The sequence below is a fragment of the Camellia sinensis genome, chromosome 15, assembly GCF_055761805.1.
Source record: "Camellia sinensis isolate YWXY chromosome 15, ASM5576180v1, whole genome shotgun sequence".
NCBI classification, from domain to species: Eukaryota; Viridiplantae; Streptophyta; class Magnoliopsida; order Ericales; family Theaceae; genus Camellia; species Camellia sinensis.
The window spans coordinates 27,635,451-27,654,263 of NC_138975.1; the positions used below are offsets into that span (position 1 = coordinate 27,635,451).

At 44.9% G+C, this 18,813-nt stretch overlaps 1 protein-coding gene across 1 annotated transcript; it reads right to left on the reverse strand.

Moving 5' to 3' along the window:
- Positions 1–17,937: 17,937 nt before the first annotated feature.
- Positions 17,938–18,387, reverse strand: LOC145812877 (uncharacterized). The gene has a single exon (XM_082908102.1). The coding sequence runs from the start codon at positions 18,385–18,387 to the stop codon at positions 17,938–17,940; it is 450 nt and encodes a 149-aa protein (XP_082764228.1).
- Between the last annotated feature and the right edge of the window lie 426 nt (positions 18,388–18,813).

The following is an 18,813-nucleotide window of genomic DNA, read 5'->3' on the forward strand; positions in this document are numbered from 1 at the left end:
GAAAGAACACCGGTTACCCTTGAATTGAATTTCTGACCTAACAAAGTCTATCAACACTAGTCCAATGTACCCCGGGGATATCGGAGCCTTCTGAAGCTATAGTTCCAGGACTACCTAGCAAAAGAGAAAACAGACAGCATCTCAGCACAATTTCACTGGAACGGATTTGAGCATACTAGGATGACTGTACTCAATACTGATCACTGTTTCCCAAATATCTGCCTGTAAACTGACACCCTCGGGTAAAACTGATTCCCCAAATACTGATGCTGATGCCCACAGGCCTGATGCCCAGACTTGCAAACTGGTATATGCGTCCCTGTAGAGATACACTCTAAAAGCACATAGCAAGTAAGAGAGAGCCAAAACACCCCTATGTTGGGGTAGGGTTTCCCTGTCCTATTTTGTCAGGAGCTATGGTTTCACTATGCACGCAGCAGTTTCAAACAACTTAGCATCGGGTAAACAACCTGTCCTAGTTTGGGATGGTCACTATGGATTCCGAATATGCACTAGGTCGAATGGTCAAAAAGGGTGCCCCGGTAAAACCGGGGTTTGTGTTCCCATACTGTCAGAGCCCATAACCGATCAGCCTTATGGTTATGCCTTGACAAGACAAGCCTCCGGCAAACCGTTCAGGAATGGCAGATGGCAAACACGGTGTCCTAGGTGCACCAATGCACATGCAATGCAAAGAAACACATAAGTGAAATCAAAACAGGATATCACGAGTTCGAGTCAAGCTCTCTAAATTTCCCCAGCGGAGTCGCCAGAAACTGTAGACGCGCCCGCGTGGGGCCCTCGCTACAGTTCGAACTCGATTTGTGTCACGGTTCTTAATCTCGAACCAAAGAGTCAAAATCTGGCAAATCGTTTTGAGAAAACAGATTTTAGGAAAGAAGTGCCAAACATGGACTGCTTTGCCAGATACAGAGTCGCCACCTAAATATTTTTTATGGGGGAATTTAGGGAACCCTGACTCGGTGCCGAAGGCCACATGTCCGTCATCACCGGAGTTGTCTCGGCTCGGGAGCTAGGGTATGATTGAGGAAGGTCAGCTATGAGCACCCCCTCTCGCCCGATCCGAAGATCGGCCTCTACTAACCGTGATATCCGTTTTTGAAAACTTTATGTGTTCTTATTCCATTTATTAGCCTAGAGTTACTATGTTATGCGCGCAACAAACAAGTATAGACTAGATTGCCTAATTTGGAAATAAGTATTGCATATCCGTTTGTTTTAGAAAACACTTTGGAATTTGCTACTCGCAAGTAGGTTAAAATACGGATTCCAACGAGTTTCTCCAACTCAAACAATCTAACCTTCACCCACAGGCATTCAAACAATTTATCACATAGGCATTTAGCCGCATGGCAAGCATACTGTCATGGCAACACTCACACGCATGCGGGATGCTAAAACATAAATACTTACATCGTACTCCGTGCCAAAATAATAAACTAGTAAGCAAACATGCATGTCCTAGTTCATGTTAAGAATGGCTAATGCATCGCATGCAAAAATGCAATCTAGACAGGCTCGGCTAACCTAAACATGGCATATGAAAGCGCACAACCAACATGTATTCAGTTTGGAATTTGAAATACAGATGCAGTTAGCATGATGCGCCGAGCCCGGTGCATGTAAAACAAATGGATGAATGCACGCATGCATAGCATAAGGTATGCTAAATTAAACATGTCCTAATACTAACCATCATAAGCTGGTAAATAAAAGGGAAGAAAGACGTAGGGTTGGAAGACATACACACACTCACGCACACTTATTACACAATTGCCATCACTCGGAGGGTCCAAATAAATATTACAGTACGGATAATAAACAAATGAATTATTACAGAATTTCTAATTAATTATCAGAATAAATGCAAAAAGAGAAGTGGCCACGGCCCCTGCCTCGGGATGCGCGAATGATGCATGCTCGAACCCGTCTCGCCCGGAAAGTCCGCACCATACCATTGCTGCCTCTGTTTTTACTGCCTTACTTCTCTGAAAAATGCCAAAGTTCCGGGGCAGGTCCCTTGCACACTGCAGAATATCATCGGCTGAAGGAAATGCCCACCGGCAATACATAATTTCCACCGGCAGTTAATGAAGCCCTCGGCCCATGAAGGATTGCCGGCCGGCACTGAATGATGCCGATCGGCATAAACTTCCTGCAGAAGACAGTTTTGACAGCAACAGAGGGCAAGCAGTGTATGGCATGGAATTTTTAGGCAAATGTATGCATGGACACACTCCCTATCATGTAATGGACTCAAGGGAGCATGGCCCTCGACCCTCGGGCCACCAATCACGCATTTCGATGCATGATGGCCAAAGAGTCAAGTATGCATTTCAATGTCAAATGCAATGCACACAAAACATACAAGGGACCCAACCTCAATCATGATTGGTCAAGAGGCGAGGCAATGCACAACAATGCACATGCGACCTAAGCATGCAAGCAAACATACAAACATGCAATACAACTACATGGCACACACAATGCTAACAACATAACATGCACAACGCATTGAAACATGGCATACACAATGCAAGAATGGGCTTACACCAACATGAGAGAGCCTCAGCCACACTCACATAGGCGGCCATCAGATGAAAACAAGACAACTCGAAATGCGTGCACGCGTGCACGCAAATCGAGGACCGACCCTCAGGCACCAAAATGCCACTCTAATGAGACATGGCAAAGACATGGAATATGATATGCAAACATGAAAAAATCACTAGCAAAATGAGGGGCAAAACAGCCCCGAAACGAGGCGAAATGACACCCGATGCATGGAATTTCTCCCGAAATGCAAAACTAGGTACATGAAATGGCTTACAGCTATACAAAGCATGCATAATTGGTACATGGAATGGAAAGACAGAAGTAAGGCAGCCCCAAAATAAGCATTTTTACAGTTCAAAGCATGGCCAAACAGTAAGCACAAGTGGGACTAAATTATCATACAAAAATGGCTCCGCAAGGGAGGCAATGAAGCAAGTGGTAGATGCAAAGCCCAAACGGAAAAAGACTCTTCTACAACACTGAAGACAGACCAAAAATATGACTACTTACAGTTGATGGCCAAGCCTAAATCAATACACAATTATGCTCAAAATGTCATGGAAGATAGGGCCCAAAAGAGGTCAAAACACAAAGTATACAAAACATTCATCAAACAGCCAAAGACCCTTAACAAAACATGAATATGGGGTCAAAATAAGACTGTTTTCAGTTCTGTAAAATGACCAAAAACAGAAGCATAATAGGCTAATAGATCATGCAAAAATGAGGACCAAAGAGGGATATAATGACAAGTGGCACATGGAGGTCCCAAACAGTGATGAGCCCTTCTTCAATATTGAAGAGGGCCTCAAAATAAGTCTATCTACTGTTTACACCATGCTCCAAAACAGATCACACACATGCCAAAAATACTATGCAAGATTATGGCATACAAGAGGGATAAAGAAGGAGGTGAAAGATGGGGACCTCAAATGATAAAATTCCCTGAATGAAACATGAAGTAGAGCTCAAATAAAGGGTACTTTCAGTTTTGGTCGGAGCTCAAAACAGCAAGCAAAAGGGGCTAAGAAAACTTGCAAAAATGAGCTAGAAAGAGGGAGAAATCAACTCACCCTTGAAGACCAATCCTTTGCTACCTCTTGGACCAAGAAAAGCTGCCTCCTAGCCTCTTAGAAGGCCCTCCAAGCTGCTGGAATGGAGTGGTGGTGTGGTGCTATAGGGTGTAGTGCAAATAGGCCAAGAACAAGGGTCTTTGAACACACATCCAAATGTAGAGAGAGAGGGAGATATAGAGAGAGATGGTGATATATATATGTTATATGTATGTATTAGGTCTGATTTTGATGAACCTAAACAATGGAGAAGGAGGCTTTCTTATATAGGCAAAGGGAAGGGCTTGAAGCTTATAAGACAAGCTAGAAAGAAAGGGTCAATGGGGGCAAAGGGGGCAAGGCTTATAGAGGAAGCTAAGACAGTTGGCCAAGCTTCTTGAGGAAGCCAAGACAAGGGGTCAAAGATTCCCCAAGAATCCTTGAGCAAAGGGTGCAAAAAGAGGGGTCAAAGGTGGTGAAAAGTGGGCAAAACAGCCACACACGTGCATGGGGAGCAGAGTCTGTGCATTCCAGCTGGCACAGCTGGCATCCATTCAATCTGTAGAATACTCCGGAAGGTCATCGGCTAGCAAACTTGGTCGGTCAGCCATCTTTTCTGGCCAGTCGGCAATCTATTTGGCCGGTCGGCCATCTATTTGGTCGGTCGGCCATTTGTTTTGGCCGGTCGGCAGGAAAAATCTGCTCTGCAGGTCCAACTTCAAACGGGCATAACTTCTTCATATGGACTCCTTTTCAGGTCATTCTTGTGTCAAAATTGAAGCCCCGGAAGTAAGCTTTCCAATGGAATCAGCCGTGCATCAAAATTCATACTGTGGAAAAAGTTATGATTGTTTTAGTGAAGGCTGCTCAGTTTCGGTCCAACCGGGATGATGCCCAACTTCAACCAATCATATCTCCGCCCTCCGGTCTCGGATTTAAGAGATTCTTGAATGAAAAATGAAGCCCCGGAAGTCTTCTTTCCAACGGTGGTGGCCTCATACCTTAACTCAAAGTGTATAGACAAATAAGCTTGATTTAGCGAGGACTGCTCGTCCCTCTCTTAGCAATTCTTGCCTATCTTCTTCTCCAACTTGGCTTCTCCCCTCTTCTCCCCTTTTCTTCAACTTCAAACCCCTAAGCAAGGTGTTTTGAAAGATTTTTCAAAGATTTCATCTCTCTTTCATTCATTTCCACTTTGTCCTTACTCGGTTTATCGAAAAGCGCATTTTTGACAAAATGTGAGCCTCGGATCATCGTAGAAACTTTATTTCAAAAATGTTTTGAAAGAGAGGGTTTTAAGGTCTAAAAACCATTCAAAATAGCTTTGGTCCAAAATGGGGTGTGAAGTTGGGATTTGACCCTCTCATTGCCGAAGAAATTGGGTCTTTGCCCTGCACACCTTTTATCACCAAGTAAACCATCAGTAACGCCCAAGTCTTATGGGCTGTCAAAAATGGGGTGTCTACAGTTGCCCCTCTTTGACAGAACTCAGAAGTCATAAGAATGACGGGAGTGAATGTCAAAGCCCAGAGAAGACCTATTTTTGACGAGGCCGAAGACTTGGACAAACAAAACAAAATACCGATAAATAAATGGTTGTGCCCGCAGGCTGCCTACGTATCCCTTTGCAAGGAATCAAACCAGCGTAGTTCAGGGGCAGGATGCAAATGATATGAAAGAAGACTTTGACAATTGGACTTATACGCTACGCGAAGCCGGTTTGTATTCAAAACAATGCAATGCACTAACAAGTACAAGTGAGGTGCGCAAGATAGCGCGATAGGATGCATGCAAAATGCAAGTAAGGTGCACAAAACAGTGCGATGCGCAAGAAAGCGCGAGTGATTTGAAATGCACAAGACGCAGTGAGGTGCGCAAAATAGCGCGAATGATAAACTACACAAAACAGTGCGATTGAGGTGCGCGAAATAGCGCGAATGTAAACTGCACAAAACAGTGCAATACGCAAGATAGCGCGAATGATAAACTGCACAAAACAGTGCGATTGAGGTGCGCAAAATAGCGCGAATGTAAACTGCACAAAACAGTGCAATGCGCAAGATAGCGCGAATGATAAACTGCACAAAACAATGCGATTGAGGTGCGCAAAATAGCGCAAAATGTAAACTGCACAAAACAGTGCAATGCGCAACATAGCGCGAATGTAAACTGCACAAAACAGTGCAATGAGGTGCGCAAAGTAGCGCGAAATGTAAACTGCACAAAACAGTGCAATACGCAAAATAGCGCGAATGTAAACTGCACAAAACAGTGCAATGCGCAAGATAGCGCGAATGATAAACTGCACAAAACAATGCGATTGAGGTGCGCAAAATAGCGCGAAATGTAAACTGCACAAAACAGTGCAATGCGCAAAATAGTGCGAATGTAAACTGCACAAAACAGTGCAATGCGCAAGATAGCGCGAATGATAAACTGCACAAAACAGTGCGATTGAGGTGCGCAAAATAGCGCGAAATGTAAACTGCACAAAACAGTGCAATGCGCAAAATAGCGCGAATGATAAACTGCACAAAACAGTGCGATTGAGGTGCGCAAAATAGCGCGAATGTAAACTGCACAAAACAGTGCGATTGAGGTGCGCAAAATAGCGCGAATGTAGCTGCACAAAACAGTGCGATACACAAAATAGCGCGAGAAAGTGCGATACGCTAGATAGCGCGATTGATTTGCAATGCACAAAATAGTGCGATACGCTAAACAGCACGATTGATTTTGAAATGCACAAGACAGTGCGATACGCTAAACAGCGCAATTGATTTTGAAATGCACAAGACAGTGCGATACGCTAAACAGCGCGATTGGTTTTGCAATGCACAAAATAGTGCGATACGCTAAACAGCGCGATTGATTTTGAAATGCACAAGACAGTGCGATACGCTAAACAATGCGAGTGATCTTGAAATGCACAAGACAGTGCGATACGTTATACAGCGCGATTGATATGCAATGCACAAAATAGTGCGAGTGAGATACAACCACAAGATGCACAAAACAGTGCTAGTGAGATACAAAGTGTAAGTGCACAAGATAGTGCGAGTGACTGCATGTTCTATGCAAATGAGGTGCATTTTCTATGCAAGTATGGAAGAGTGCATTTTCTATGCAAAAGATACGAGCATTTTCTATGCAAGAAATAGGAGCATATTCTATGCAATATTGAAAGCAAATTCTATGCAGAATCGAAAGCAAGCATATTCTATGCATGAATCATAACGATGCGCGGCACACATATCACAGAAGTGTATATGAAAGTGCACATTCTATGCAATGGAAGGGCATCAAACATGTACTCTGGTGCCTCCGATTTACCTTTCGGAGGACTTTGCAACATACTCAGCTCAAAAGGGGACACCCTGTCTATATTGGCGAGAGGTAGCATCTGCATGTGAAACCCTCAGGTGCTGCTTAGACTGCCATTTTGACTTGAAGCAGGCTTACACTTGAAGTAGAGGCACACTCATTCTTCAGAACACTGACACGGTCTGAAGAGGTACATCCGGAATACAATCTTGGAATTTGCCAAAGTTGAAACACTCTAAGATGCTCCAAATTTTCCTTTTTTCTTTTGCTTTGCAGTCTGGAACCTACATAGCTTCAGATAGGTCCTTGTTCTACTGTTCACATTTATCGGGGGTGTACCCTGCAGTTTTATGAAAGAACAAATACTGTTTTGCACAAATGTGGAGAATGGCACAGCACTCTGAGCACAAGATGATTTTTTTGGAAATTGAGAAATGAGTTCTTAACCGGGTATTGAGCCGACGACTGGCCACAGCCAAAACGACTCGACAAGGGAAAAACAAAGGTAAACAACCTAAACACATCGAGTAACACTCGAAGCGACTCAAAACAAGAATCGAGACAGACAAAATAAAACACAAGACCCAAATGTGCACATGGAGCCTGTTTCCCCGGGTATTGTTTCCCACCCTTTCTCATTTGTGATTCTCACATCGCTCGGCCCTCAGGCTCAGTTTTTCTGAAAAAGCCCTTTTCTCACTTTTTCTCTCAACGCACATCTCTCTATTCTTTAATCTCTCATTTTTCATCCCTCCCCAGGGTGGTTGATGAATAAACAGGAAGTTGCGGGTTCTTGCCCCAAGCATTCTGCTAGATTCTCTTCTTCTGCTCACAATAGTGAACTTTCTCCCACAGAGGGGTTGCGATGCGGCTGGATGTGCAGCAGATCTGCAATCGACATTGGTTGACGATGCTCTTACTGGGGAGTTTGGACGTGATTAGATCTGTCCAAACAAAGGAGTGGAATATCTTGATCCGTTCTCGTTCGTGCTTCGCACTTGGCTTGATACCTCGTTGCGTGGAGGATGTGAGAGCCTTCTGCCCTTTTGCGGTCAGCTTCAGTGGTGCCCTTTAGTGGCAGATAGAGTGCCCTTTCTGGCAGATGCATTGACAACGGGAGAAAGACAGGAAGCCTGACTCAACTGTGCCCCTAGTTCATTATTTTGACCATTTTTTGTTTTTGCTTTCTACTGAAACAATTTTGACCAATATGAGAGTCAGATTAACATACTTGTTCAATTTTTGATTTGAAAATCATGCAAGTTAGGTTATGAGCACTGAAAATTTTCCCTTTTTGGGTCCAAGAAATGGTCCAGTTTTGGAAAAGATGGAATAATTTTCGAGAGAATAGTCAACCTCAGTAAAAATTCTCAAAAACTATTTTTGCAAACGGCCAATGCTCAACAAGCACGGAACCTACTCTTGAGATGCACAACTTCAGATCCGAAGGAAAATTGCCCCTTGCTTGAAAAGAGCTACAGGGCAACGGAAAGTTGCCCCTTGTTTGAATGGCACCGCGGCACACCATATGGCAACGGAAAGTTGCCCCTTGTTTGGATAGCATCGCAGCGCATTGCAATCACTCTTCAGAGTAACGATGGCAACCGAACTCTCGGATACAGAGAAGGCAAAGATGATCAAAACCATTACATGGACACAGTTGATTTTGAAGTGTTTTACGGCTGGACTTCGGAATGAAGTTGCCTACGTATCCCAAAGATGAGAATCAAGCCTTACGTAGTTCGGGGTTAAGGTACACTCGGGTATTTAACCTCTCCTTTTGCGCTCTAACTTTTGCCAAGGCCGCCCTTCCAGGTTTTCAACCTTGCGAGCTCTGTTCTTCTTTTCTTTTCAATTCTTTTCATTTTTTTTCTTTTCTTTTCTTTCTTTTTATTTCTTTTTTTTTCTTCTTTTCTTCATTTCTTTTTTTGTTCTTTTCCTTTTTTTCTTGCTCTAACTTTTGCCTGGGTCGCCCTTCCGGGTTTTCGGCCCAGCGAGCCTCTCAAAGGGTAAAAGTGTAACAAGTCCATGCCAAATGGTTTTAGGGTTTTGAAGCCATCCGTATCCAGGAGAGTGGCTGTTGTATTGATTTACTGAAGGATCCATCTTCGGCTCTTCGAGCATATCTGACATTTTTGCCCCTAGTTTGAGGAGGGGCTTCTGATCTAGCTTTACAAGCTTCCTTTGATATGATCTTCTTGATTTGACTTTGGTGCCTCTTGTTCGAGGGCTGCTTCAAAATGGCCACACAGGCCTCACGTTGTGGTTGACCGTTGAACGTTCTGAACTCAGGTTCAAGGTTTGAAAGTGAGGGGTCGAATCTCGAGGCTGAGAGCGATCCTAAGCTGCACAATCTCAAGAGCGATCCCACACAAGTCTTCGCAGAACCGCGCAAAATATTTTTTGAAATTTTTTTAGAAAGCGACAAATCGCTCGCGCCGAAGACAGTGTAGAACCAATCTGGATCAAGCCAGGGTCCTTCTCAGCACTCACATTAACAAGCATGATCTCAATCATTAAGGGCTTAGCATGCCTCTCTTTTTCTCAATTGATCAAGTTTTGCAAAACCTGAGGAATTCCTTCCTCTTCGCTTTTATCACAATGTTTCGAAAAAAGTTTTGAAAAACTTAGGTCATTACAATGACTTCAAGGCACAGAAAAGACACAGCTTCTAGTCAAATACTGCCATCTTATTTAGAATTTCTGGCATAACTGGCACATGTCAGAAGCAAACACAAGAGTGCGAAAATCACTGCTGTTTCATTCAGATCTGTTGGTGTAACTGGCTCCTCGGCCGAAACAGACTCCAAAGAAAGCAAAAAAAGACAAACACAAAACAAGCAAGTGATGTCCGAGGTAATACCCCCGAAATCACCCGACTCACTGACTCGACACAACAAGACAGACCCGACTGACTCAGTATGAAAAGACTGACTCAATACAAAACAACAAAACTGACCCAATACCCAAGTCAGAAAGTACCAAAACTAGTGTTCGCACATTGCTCAAAACTGTGCGTATCAAACGCCACATCTGAAGTAAACTGAGCGTCGCCCGCAGGTGGTTCATCCCCCGATCGCACCGCATTATCCCCCAGGTTCACTGATCCAATGACGATAGAGTTTGTTGTGTTGGTGCGACGATGACCTTATTGTCAATCAGATCTTGTATTTCGTGGCGAAGACGGAAACAACCATCAGTGACATGGCCGACTTGGTGATGAAAGGCACAGTACTTGGTCGGATCATGGGAGTGAGGAAGTCTATCTGGCAGTGGTCGCGGCTCCAAGGGTTTCAAATCCCCCTCTCTAATCAAGATCCTAAAGGCCGCTGATAGAGACATGTACAGTGGTGCGAACACCCTCTGGCCTCGAGGTGGGTATTTTGAGGTTTGTGGAGTTTTGCTGGATGCACCAGCAAAGGGATTGGCAGGCGTTGACTGGGTTTGCTGATCGTTTCCGAGCACGGGATTAGGGCTGAAAGGAACATTCCTCGTACAAAGGCCCTTCTCCTGGCTTGCCCCTTGATTCAGACTGCTCTCATTCTGAGTGGCGAAAGTGTCATCCACAGTTTTTGTAACAACTGCGAGGACTTGCTCTTTGTTCAGTCCCTCAGCTTTCAAAGCCTCAATATCCCACCGAAGGTGTTCATGGGGACCAATGCCTGCCCCTACCTTGTTCTTACCAGTTGCTTCCACTTTGTCAAGAGATTGGCCTTCTTCTAATGCAACTCGTCCCGAAGTTGGGGAGCCTTTAGATATGAACTCCCTGGTACGTGATGTGGTTGATGATGGGGCCAAAACCCCAAAGGCTAGATCCGCCACAGTTCTCTGAAGATCTTCGATCATTCTCATCAGCTCAGAAGTAGTGGGTTCATGGGTTTGAGATGATTGGGGTTCGGATGCACCCATCATGCATAAGTCCAGGCTCTCTGGGATAAACACATTAGGCCTGGGTAGATGGACTGGGGTGATGTACATGCTGGGGTCGTAAGGGACGGCCAGTGTGTGGATCAGATTGAGATGTGGGTGATGTACTTGGTCATTAGGGTCTGAAGGTGGAGCTATCATCTGGTTGTCGATGAGGTTTTGGACCTCATGACGAAGGCGGTAGCAACGGTCGGTGCCATGACCGCGCTGCTGATGGTACATACAGTACTTGGAGGGATTATGTCTGGCTGGAAGTGGGTTAGGCAGAGGTTGAGGATCGAGGGGTTTGAGATGCCCTCTTTCCATCAAGGCTTTTAGTGCGCTAGTCAAGCTCATATAGAGGGGAGTGAAAGTTCTGCCCTGAGCTCGGGCTGGGCCGACTATTTGTAGGCTTGGTTTGGAAAAAGGGTTGGCTGAGGCGACTACATTGATCTCAGTGGATTTGGGAATGACGCTACTACCAGCATTGGTACTCCCTTCAAAAACCTTCCTCGTCGGTTCACTTGTTCTGGGAATGATCCCACTGTTGAACGCATTCTCGATCTGAACCCCCAGATCATGCAAACCTTTGAAAGTGAATAGCGGAGCAACTATCAACTTTTGTAACATATCATGCTCGAGGTTTCGCACCATCATCTGTACTTGATCCCTCTCAGAAGGGCAGCGATCTATCATCTGTGCTGCCTTTGCTCTCCACCTCGCAACAAATTCCACAAAAGGCTCTGTTGGGTTCTGGCGGGTTGCTTCAAGCTCTTGCATGGTCATTTCAACTTGGGTATTGTAGGAATACTGATCAACAAAGGCCTCAGCCAATTCTTCCCAGTTTTGCTTCACTTTATCTTCCAACTTAGCGTACCAAGTGGCTGCTACACCCGACAGGGTTCTTCCACACAGGGAGAGTTTCTGTGGCTTAGTCAGTCCTATCGGCTTTAAGACATCCAAAAAAAGTCGGATATGTCCCATTGGATCTCCAGACCCGTCGAAACGATCAATATATGGCATTTTGAATCTGTCTGGGAGCCGTACGGCAGCCTCGGTATGCCCATCCTCAATGTCGGGAATGGAGTTAAGGCCCTGTGCCTTTTTGAATTGCTTCTCAAGGTTCGCAATCTTCACTGCAGTCGGATTGAGCTCATTAACATCAAGGGAATAAAGCCTCTCATTAGGCTGCACCAGGGGTCTGAGCACCTGAGCTTGAGTCAACCTTTCTCGAGGATTCGGACATTGCAAATCTTCAACTGGCGGAAGTGGGTCAAAGTTTGGCTGGGGTCCCAAAGCTGGATGTGAGACAGATGCCCCAGATGGACGCTGCATTTCAATATTGGTCTCAGCCTGCATGGCAGTTCCTTGATTTAACGCTGCTATCACGGCCACAAATTCTTCCGAACCCTTTGCCATTATGGTCTGCTGAGTCTGAACAAAGGTGATGTGGCTGGCGACTGACGGATCAGATGAACTGGCGAGCCCTGACTGGCCTTTCTTTGCCTTGCCTCAGCGAAAGAACACTGGTTACCCTTGAATTGAATTTCTGACCTAACAAAGTCTATCAACACTAGTCCAATGTACCCCGGGGATATCGGAGCTTTCTGAAGCTATAGTTCCAGGACTACCTAGCAAAAGAGAAAACAGACAGCATCTCAGCACAATTTCACTGGAACGGATTTGAGCATACTAGGATGACTGTACTCAATACTGATCACTGTTTCCCAAATATCTGCCTGTAAACTGACACCCTCGGGTAAAACTGATTCCCCAAATACTGATGTTGATGCCTACAGGCCTGATGTCCAGACTTGCAAACTGGTATATGCGTCCCTGTAGAGATACACTCTAAAAGCACATAGCAAGTAAGAGAGAGCCAAAACACCCCTATGTTGGGGTAAGGTTTCCCTGTCCTATTTTGTCAGGAGCTATGGTTTCACTACGCACGCAGCAGTTTCAAACAACTTAGCATCGGGTAAACAACCTGTCCTAGTTTGAGATGGTCACTATGGATTCCGAATATGCACTAGGTCGAATGGTCAAAAAGGGTGCCCCGGTAAAACCGGGGTTTGTGTTCCCATACTGTCAGAGCCCATAACCGATCAGCCTTATGGTTATGCCTTGACAAGACAAGCCTCCGGCAAACCGTTCAGGAATGGCAGATGGCAAACACGGTGTCCTAGGCGCACCAATGCACATGCAATGCAAAGAAACACATAAGTGAAATCAAAACAGGATATCACGAGTTCGAGTCAAGCTCTCTAAATTTCCCCAGCGGAGTCGCCAGAAACTGTAGATGCGCCCGCGTGGGGCCCTCGCTACAGTTCGGACTCGATTTGTGTCACGGTTCTTAATCTTGAACCAAAGAGTCAAAATCTGGCAAATCGTTTTGAGAAAACAGATTTTAGGAAAGAAGTGCCAAATATGGACTGCTTTGCCAGATACAGAGTCGCCACCTAAATATTTTTTATGGGGGAATTTAAGAAACCCTGACTCGGTGCCGAAGGCCACATGTCCGTCATCACCGGAGTTGTCTTGGCTCCGGAGCTAGGATACGATTGGAGAATGTCAGCTATGAGCACCCCCTATCGCCCGATCCGAAGATCGGCCTCTACTAACCGTGATATCCGTTTTTGAAAACTTTATGTGTTCTTATTCCATTTATTAGCCTAGCGTTACTATGTTATGCACGCAGCAAACAAGTATAGACTAGATTGCCTAATTTGGAAATAAGCATTGCATATCTGTTTGTTTTAGAAAACACTTTGGAATTTGCTACTCGCAAGTAGGCTAAAATACGGATTCCAACGAGTTTCTCCAACTCAAACAATCTAACCTTCACCCTCAGGCATTCAAACAATTTATCACATAAGCATTTAGCCGCATGGCAAGCATACTGTCATGGCAACACTCACACGCATGCGGGATGCTAAAACATAAATACTTACATCGTACTCCGTGCCAAAATAATAAACTAGTTAGCAAACATGCATGTCCTAGTTCATGTTAAGAATGGCTAATGCATCGCATGCAAAAATGCAATCTAGACAGGCTCGGCTAACCTAAACATGGCATGTGAAAACGCACAACCAACATGTATTCAGTTTGGAATTTGAAATACAGATGCAGTTAGCATGATGCGCCGAGCCCGGTGCATGTAAAACAAACGGATGAATGCACGCATGCATAGCATAAGGTATGCTAAATTAAACATGTCCTAATACTAACCATCATAAGCTGGTAAATAAAAGGGAAGAAAGACGTGGGGTTGGAAGACATACACACACTCACGCACACTTATTACACAATTGCCATCACTCGGAGGGTCTGAATAAATATTACAGTACGGATAATAAACAAACGAATTATTACAGAATTTCTAATTAATTATCAGAATAAATGCAAGAAGAGAAGTGGCCACGGCCCCTGCCTCGGGATGCGCGAATGATGCATGCTCAAACCCGTCTCGCCCGGAAAGTCCGCACCATACCATTGCTGCCTCTGTTTTTACTGCCTTACTTCTCTGAAAAATGCCAAAGTTCCGGGGCAGGTCCCTTGCACACTGCAGAATATCATCGGCTGAAGGAAATGCCCACCGGCAATACATAATTTCCACCGGCAGTTAATGAAGCCCTCGGCCCATGAAGGATTGCCGGCCGGCATTGAATGATGCCGATCGGCATAAACTTCCTGCAGAAGACAGTTTTGACAGCAACAGAGGGCAAGCAGTGTATGGCATGGAATTTTTAGGCAAATGTATGCATGGACACACTCCCTATCATGTAATGGACTCAAGGGAGCATGGCCCTCGACCCTCGGGTCACCAATCACGCATTTCGATGCATGATGGCCAAATAGTCAAGTATGCATTTCAATGTCAAATGCAATGCACACAAAACATACAAGGGGTCAAAATAAGACTGTTTTCAGTTCTATAAAATGACCAAAAACAGAAGCATAATAGATTAATAGATCATGCAAAAATGGGGACCAAAGAGGGATATAATGACAAGTGGCACATGGAGGTCCCAAACAGTGATGAGCCCTTCTTCAATGTTGAAGAGAGGCTCAAAATAAGTCTATCTACTGTTTACACCATGCTCCAAAACAGATCACACACAGGCCAAAAATACTATGCAAGATTATGGCATACAAGAGGGATAAAGAAGGAGGTGCAAGATGGGGACCTCAAATGACAAAATTCCCTTAATGAAACATGAAGTAGAGCTCAAATAAAAGGTACTTTAAGTTTTGGTCGGAGCTCAAAACAGCAAGCAAAAGGGGCTAAGAAAACTTGCAAAAATGAGCTAGAAAGAGGGAGAAATCAACTCACCCTTGAAGACCAATCCTTTGCTACCTCTTGGACCAAGAAAAGCTGCCTCCTAGCCTCTGAGAAGGCCCTCCAAGCTTCTGGAATGGAGTGGTGGTGTGGTGCTATAGGGTGTAGTGCAAATAGGCCAAGAACAAGGGTCTTTGAACACTCTAACACATCCAAATGTAGAGAGAGAGGGAGATATAGAGAGAGATGGTGATATATATGTTATATGTATGTATTAGGTCTGATTTTGCTGAACCTAAACAATGGAGAAGGAGGCTTTCTTATATAGGCAAAGGGAAGGGCTTGAAGCTTATAAGACAAGCTAGAAAGAAAGGGTCAAGGAGGGCAAAGGGGGCAAGGCTTATAGAGGAAGCTAAGACAGTTGGCCAAGCTTCTTGAGGAAGCCAAGACAAGGGGTCAAAGCTTCCCCAAGAAGCCTTGAGCAAAGGGTGCAAAAAGAGGGGTCAAAGGTGGTGAAAAGTGGGCAAAACAGCCACACACGTGCATGGGGAACAGAGTCTGTGCATTCCAGCTGGCACAGCTGGCATCCATTCAATCTGTAGAATACTCCGGAAGGTCATCAGCTAGCAAACTTGGTCGGTCAGCCATCTTTTCTGGCCAGTCGGCAATCTATTTGGCCGGTCGGCCATCTATTTGGTCGGTCGGCCATTTGTTTTGGCCGGTCGGCAGGAAAAATCTGCTCTGCAGGTCCAACTTCAAACGGGCATAACTTCTTCATATGGACTCCTTTTCAGGTCATTCTTGTGTCAACATTGAAGCCCCGGAAGTAAGCTTTCCAATGGCACCAGCCTTGCATCAAAATTCAAACTGTGGAAAAAGTTATGATTGTGTTAGTGAAGGCTGCTCAGTTTCGGTCCAACCGGGATGATGCCCAACTTCAACCAATCATATCTCCGCCCTCCGGTCTCGGATTTAAGAGATTCTTGAATGAAAAATGAAGCCCCGGAAGTCTTCTTTCCAACGGTGGTGGCCTCATACCTTAACTCAAAGTGTATAGACAAATAAGCTTGATTTAGCGAGGACTGCTCGTCCCTCTCTTAGCAATTCTTGCCTATCTTCTTCTCCAACTTGGCTTCTCCCCTCTTCTCCCCTTTTCTTCAACTTCAAACCCCTAAGCAAGGTGTTTTGAAAGATTTTTCAAAGATTTCATCTCTCTTTCATTCATTTCCACTTTGTCCTTACTCGGTTTATCGAAAAGCGCATTTTTTGACAAAATGTGAGCCTCGGATCATCGTAGAAACTTTATTTCAAAAATGTTTTGAAAGAGAGGGTTTTAAGGTCTAAAAACCATTCAAAATAGCTTTGGTCCAAAATGGGATGTGAAGTTGGGATTTGACCCTCTCATTGCCGAAGAAATTGGGTCTTTGCCCTGCACACCTTTTATCACCAAGTAAACCATCAGTAACGCCCAAGTCTTATGGGCTGTCAAAAATGGGGTGTCTACAGCCATAGATGGGAGAGGTCTAGAGCATGAAAGAAGACTAGTGGTGTGGTGGCCGACCAGAAAATGTGGCCCAAAGGTCAAGCAAGCCAGTTATTCGACCAGAAAACTGGCTGGCAGAAAGAAAAGTGGTCTCCAAGGAGAAAAAGTGGTCTCACACCCTTGTACCACCTTCCAAACAAGGAAAATAAGGTTTGTACCAAAAACAAACCAAAACGGATGCAAGACGAGAGATCGGGAGGCAAAGCACGCGGCTGAAAGCCCCGAAAACTAGCTGACGAACATCAAAAGTGGTATGCCACCACAAAAGTGGTCTCCTGGACCACAGTGTTCCTCTAGGCAGAGGCAACAAGGTGTGGTTCAAAAATCACGCCAAACGGAGAACGTTAAGCGGTCCCGAGCCAAGGCGCGCGGCCAAAGGCTCCAAAAATCGAAAACTAGTCTCCAAACGGGAAAAGTGGCTTACGACCACAAAAAGTAATCTATGACCACAAAGAGATGGTCTACAAGACCACTCCCTCCCTCCGAGAAGAGAAAACAAGATTCAGTCCACAAACCGAGCCGAAGCACAAAAGAGTTCAGAGGCCCAGAGGCAAGGCTTTTAGCTAAAACTTCGGAGACTCAAAATGAGCACAACATACGCCATCACCGAGCGCTCAATCGATGACGTCTAAGTCTTAAGGTCGGTCAAAAATGAGGTGTCTACAGTGCTGGGCCACAGATGGATCCACTCCTGGCATCTCATATTGTGACCATGCAAACACATCGATATTGCCGAGTAAAAAGGATACTAACTCTTGCCTTTCAACTTTATCCAGGGAAGCACCGATCATGAAGAACTTGTCAGGATTCCCGTCAATTTCGATCCAATCCAGGGCTTCAGTTGCCTTTTCACTTGGGGTCTTCCCAATGTCTTCGAGGCTTTCTCTATCCGGTACCTCAATTGAATACACTTCCAACTCCCTCGGTCTCTTTGTAGCAAGAAGATAGCATGCCTATGCCGATTTATGAGAAACTCGAATTTGCTCGATACCATACTCAGTCAAAGAACAAAGTAGTTGATGGTAGGTGTTTGGCACGGCTTGTATTGTATGTAACCAAGTTCTTCCCATGATGAGATTATATGGCGAAGGAAGCTTGATAACCAAAAATTCTACATCTACTGATCTGGTGCCCGCCCGAACTAGTAGTGTGATTTTGCCCAAAGGATACTCCGGGTTAGCATTGAAGTCGAATAACGGGTAATCAGCCAGAGACAGATCCGAGTCAGTGAAGCCAAGTTTGACAAAAGTTTTTTAATACATTATTTTTGAAGTGCTCCCCTGGTCAATGAGAACATGCTCAATGGTGAATCTGTTTACGCGTAACTTGATGACAAGGGGATCAGTGTGGGGGTGAGTTACTCCAACAAAGTCACTATTATCGAAACTAATCCTTCCAGTTTCATGGCTCCGTTTCACTGGCGTGATTGGGCTATGGGGGCTAGACTGCAACTGAATTGTATGCACCTTGGATGTCGTCGGCAAGCTGTATATCATATGAATTACACCAAGAGGAGGTGAATCCAGCCGTAGAGCTACTGTATTTGTTGGATTGTTCTTTCGGACGTGCTGCGTAAGACGACCGTCTTGCACTAACTCCTCCAAGTGATCCTTTAGTGCATAACAACTATCGGTGTCATGACCCTGGTCTTTACGATACTCATACCGTTTATCCCGTCTTCTTGTATTGGGAGGTCCCGTCATCTTGGACGGCCACTTGAAGAACGAAAGGTGTCGAACTTTCGACAGAATCTTACTGATCGGCTCTATTAACTCTGCATATTTCTTGCCTGAGCGTCATGTGCACCTGCTATCCACTCGATACTGTTCATTAGCTCAATGTGAACATTGATCGTTTGATTGGAGCAAGTCACGCCTTTTGTCTCGTTTAGCTTGATTCCGCGGCTCGAGACTTCTTGATGGCACGACGCCAATCAATTGAACGATTCCCGACGTAGCCGTCTCAACGACTTTATGTCCGTCTTTGACCCGCAGGGCATCGTCTTCCACTTTGCAATATTCTTCGACCTTCTTCATTAACGCCCAGACTGTTTTGGGGGCCGTCTGGTTAATGAATTACGGAGGGGACCATTAGGATGCAATCCCATCTTAAAGAAGGTGATGGCCATG

What these genes read in the sequence shown, in the direction of transcription:
- LOC145812877 (XM_082908102.1), bottom strand. Translation starts at nt 18,387, where the DNA reads ATGACGGGACCTCCCAATACAAGAAGACGGGATAAACGGTATGAGTAT.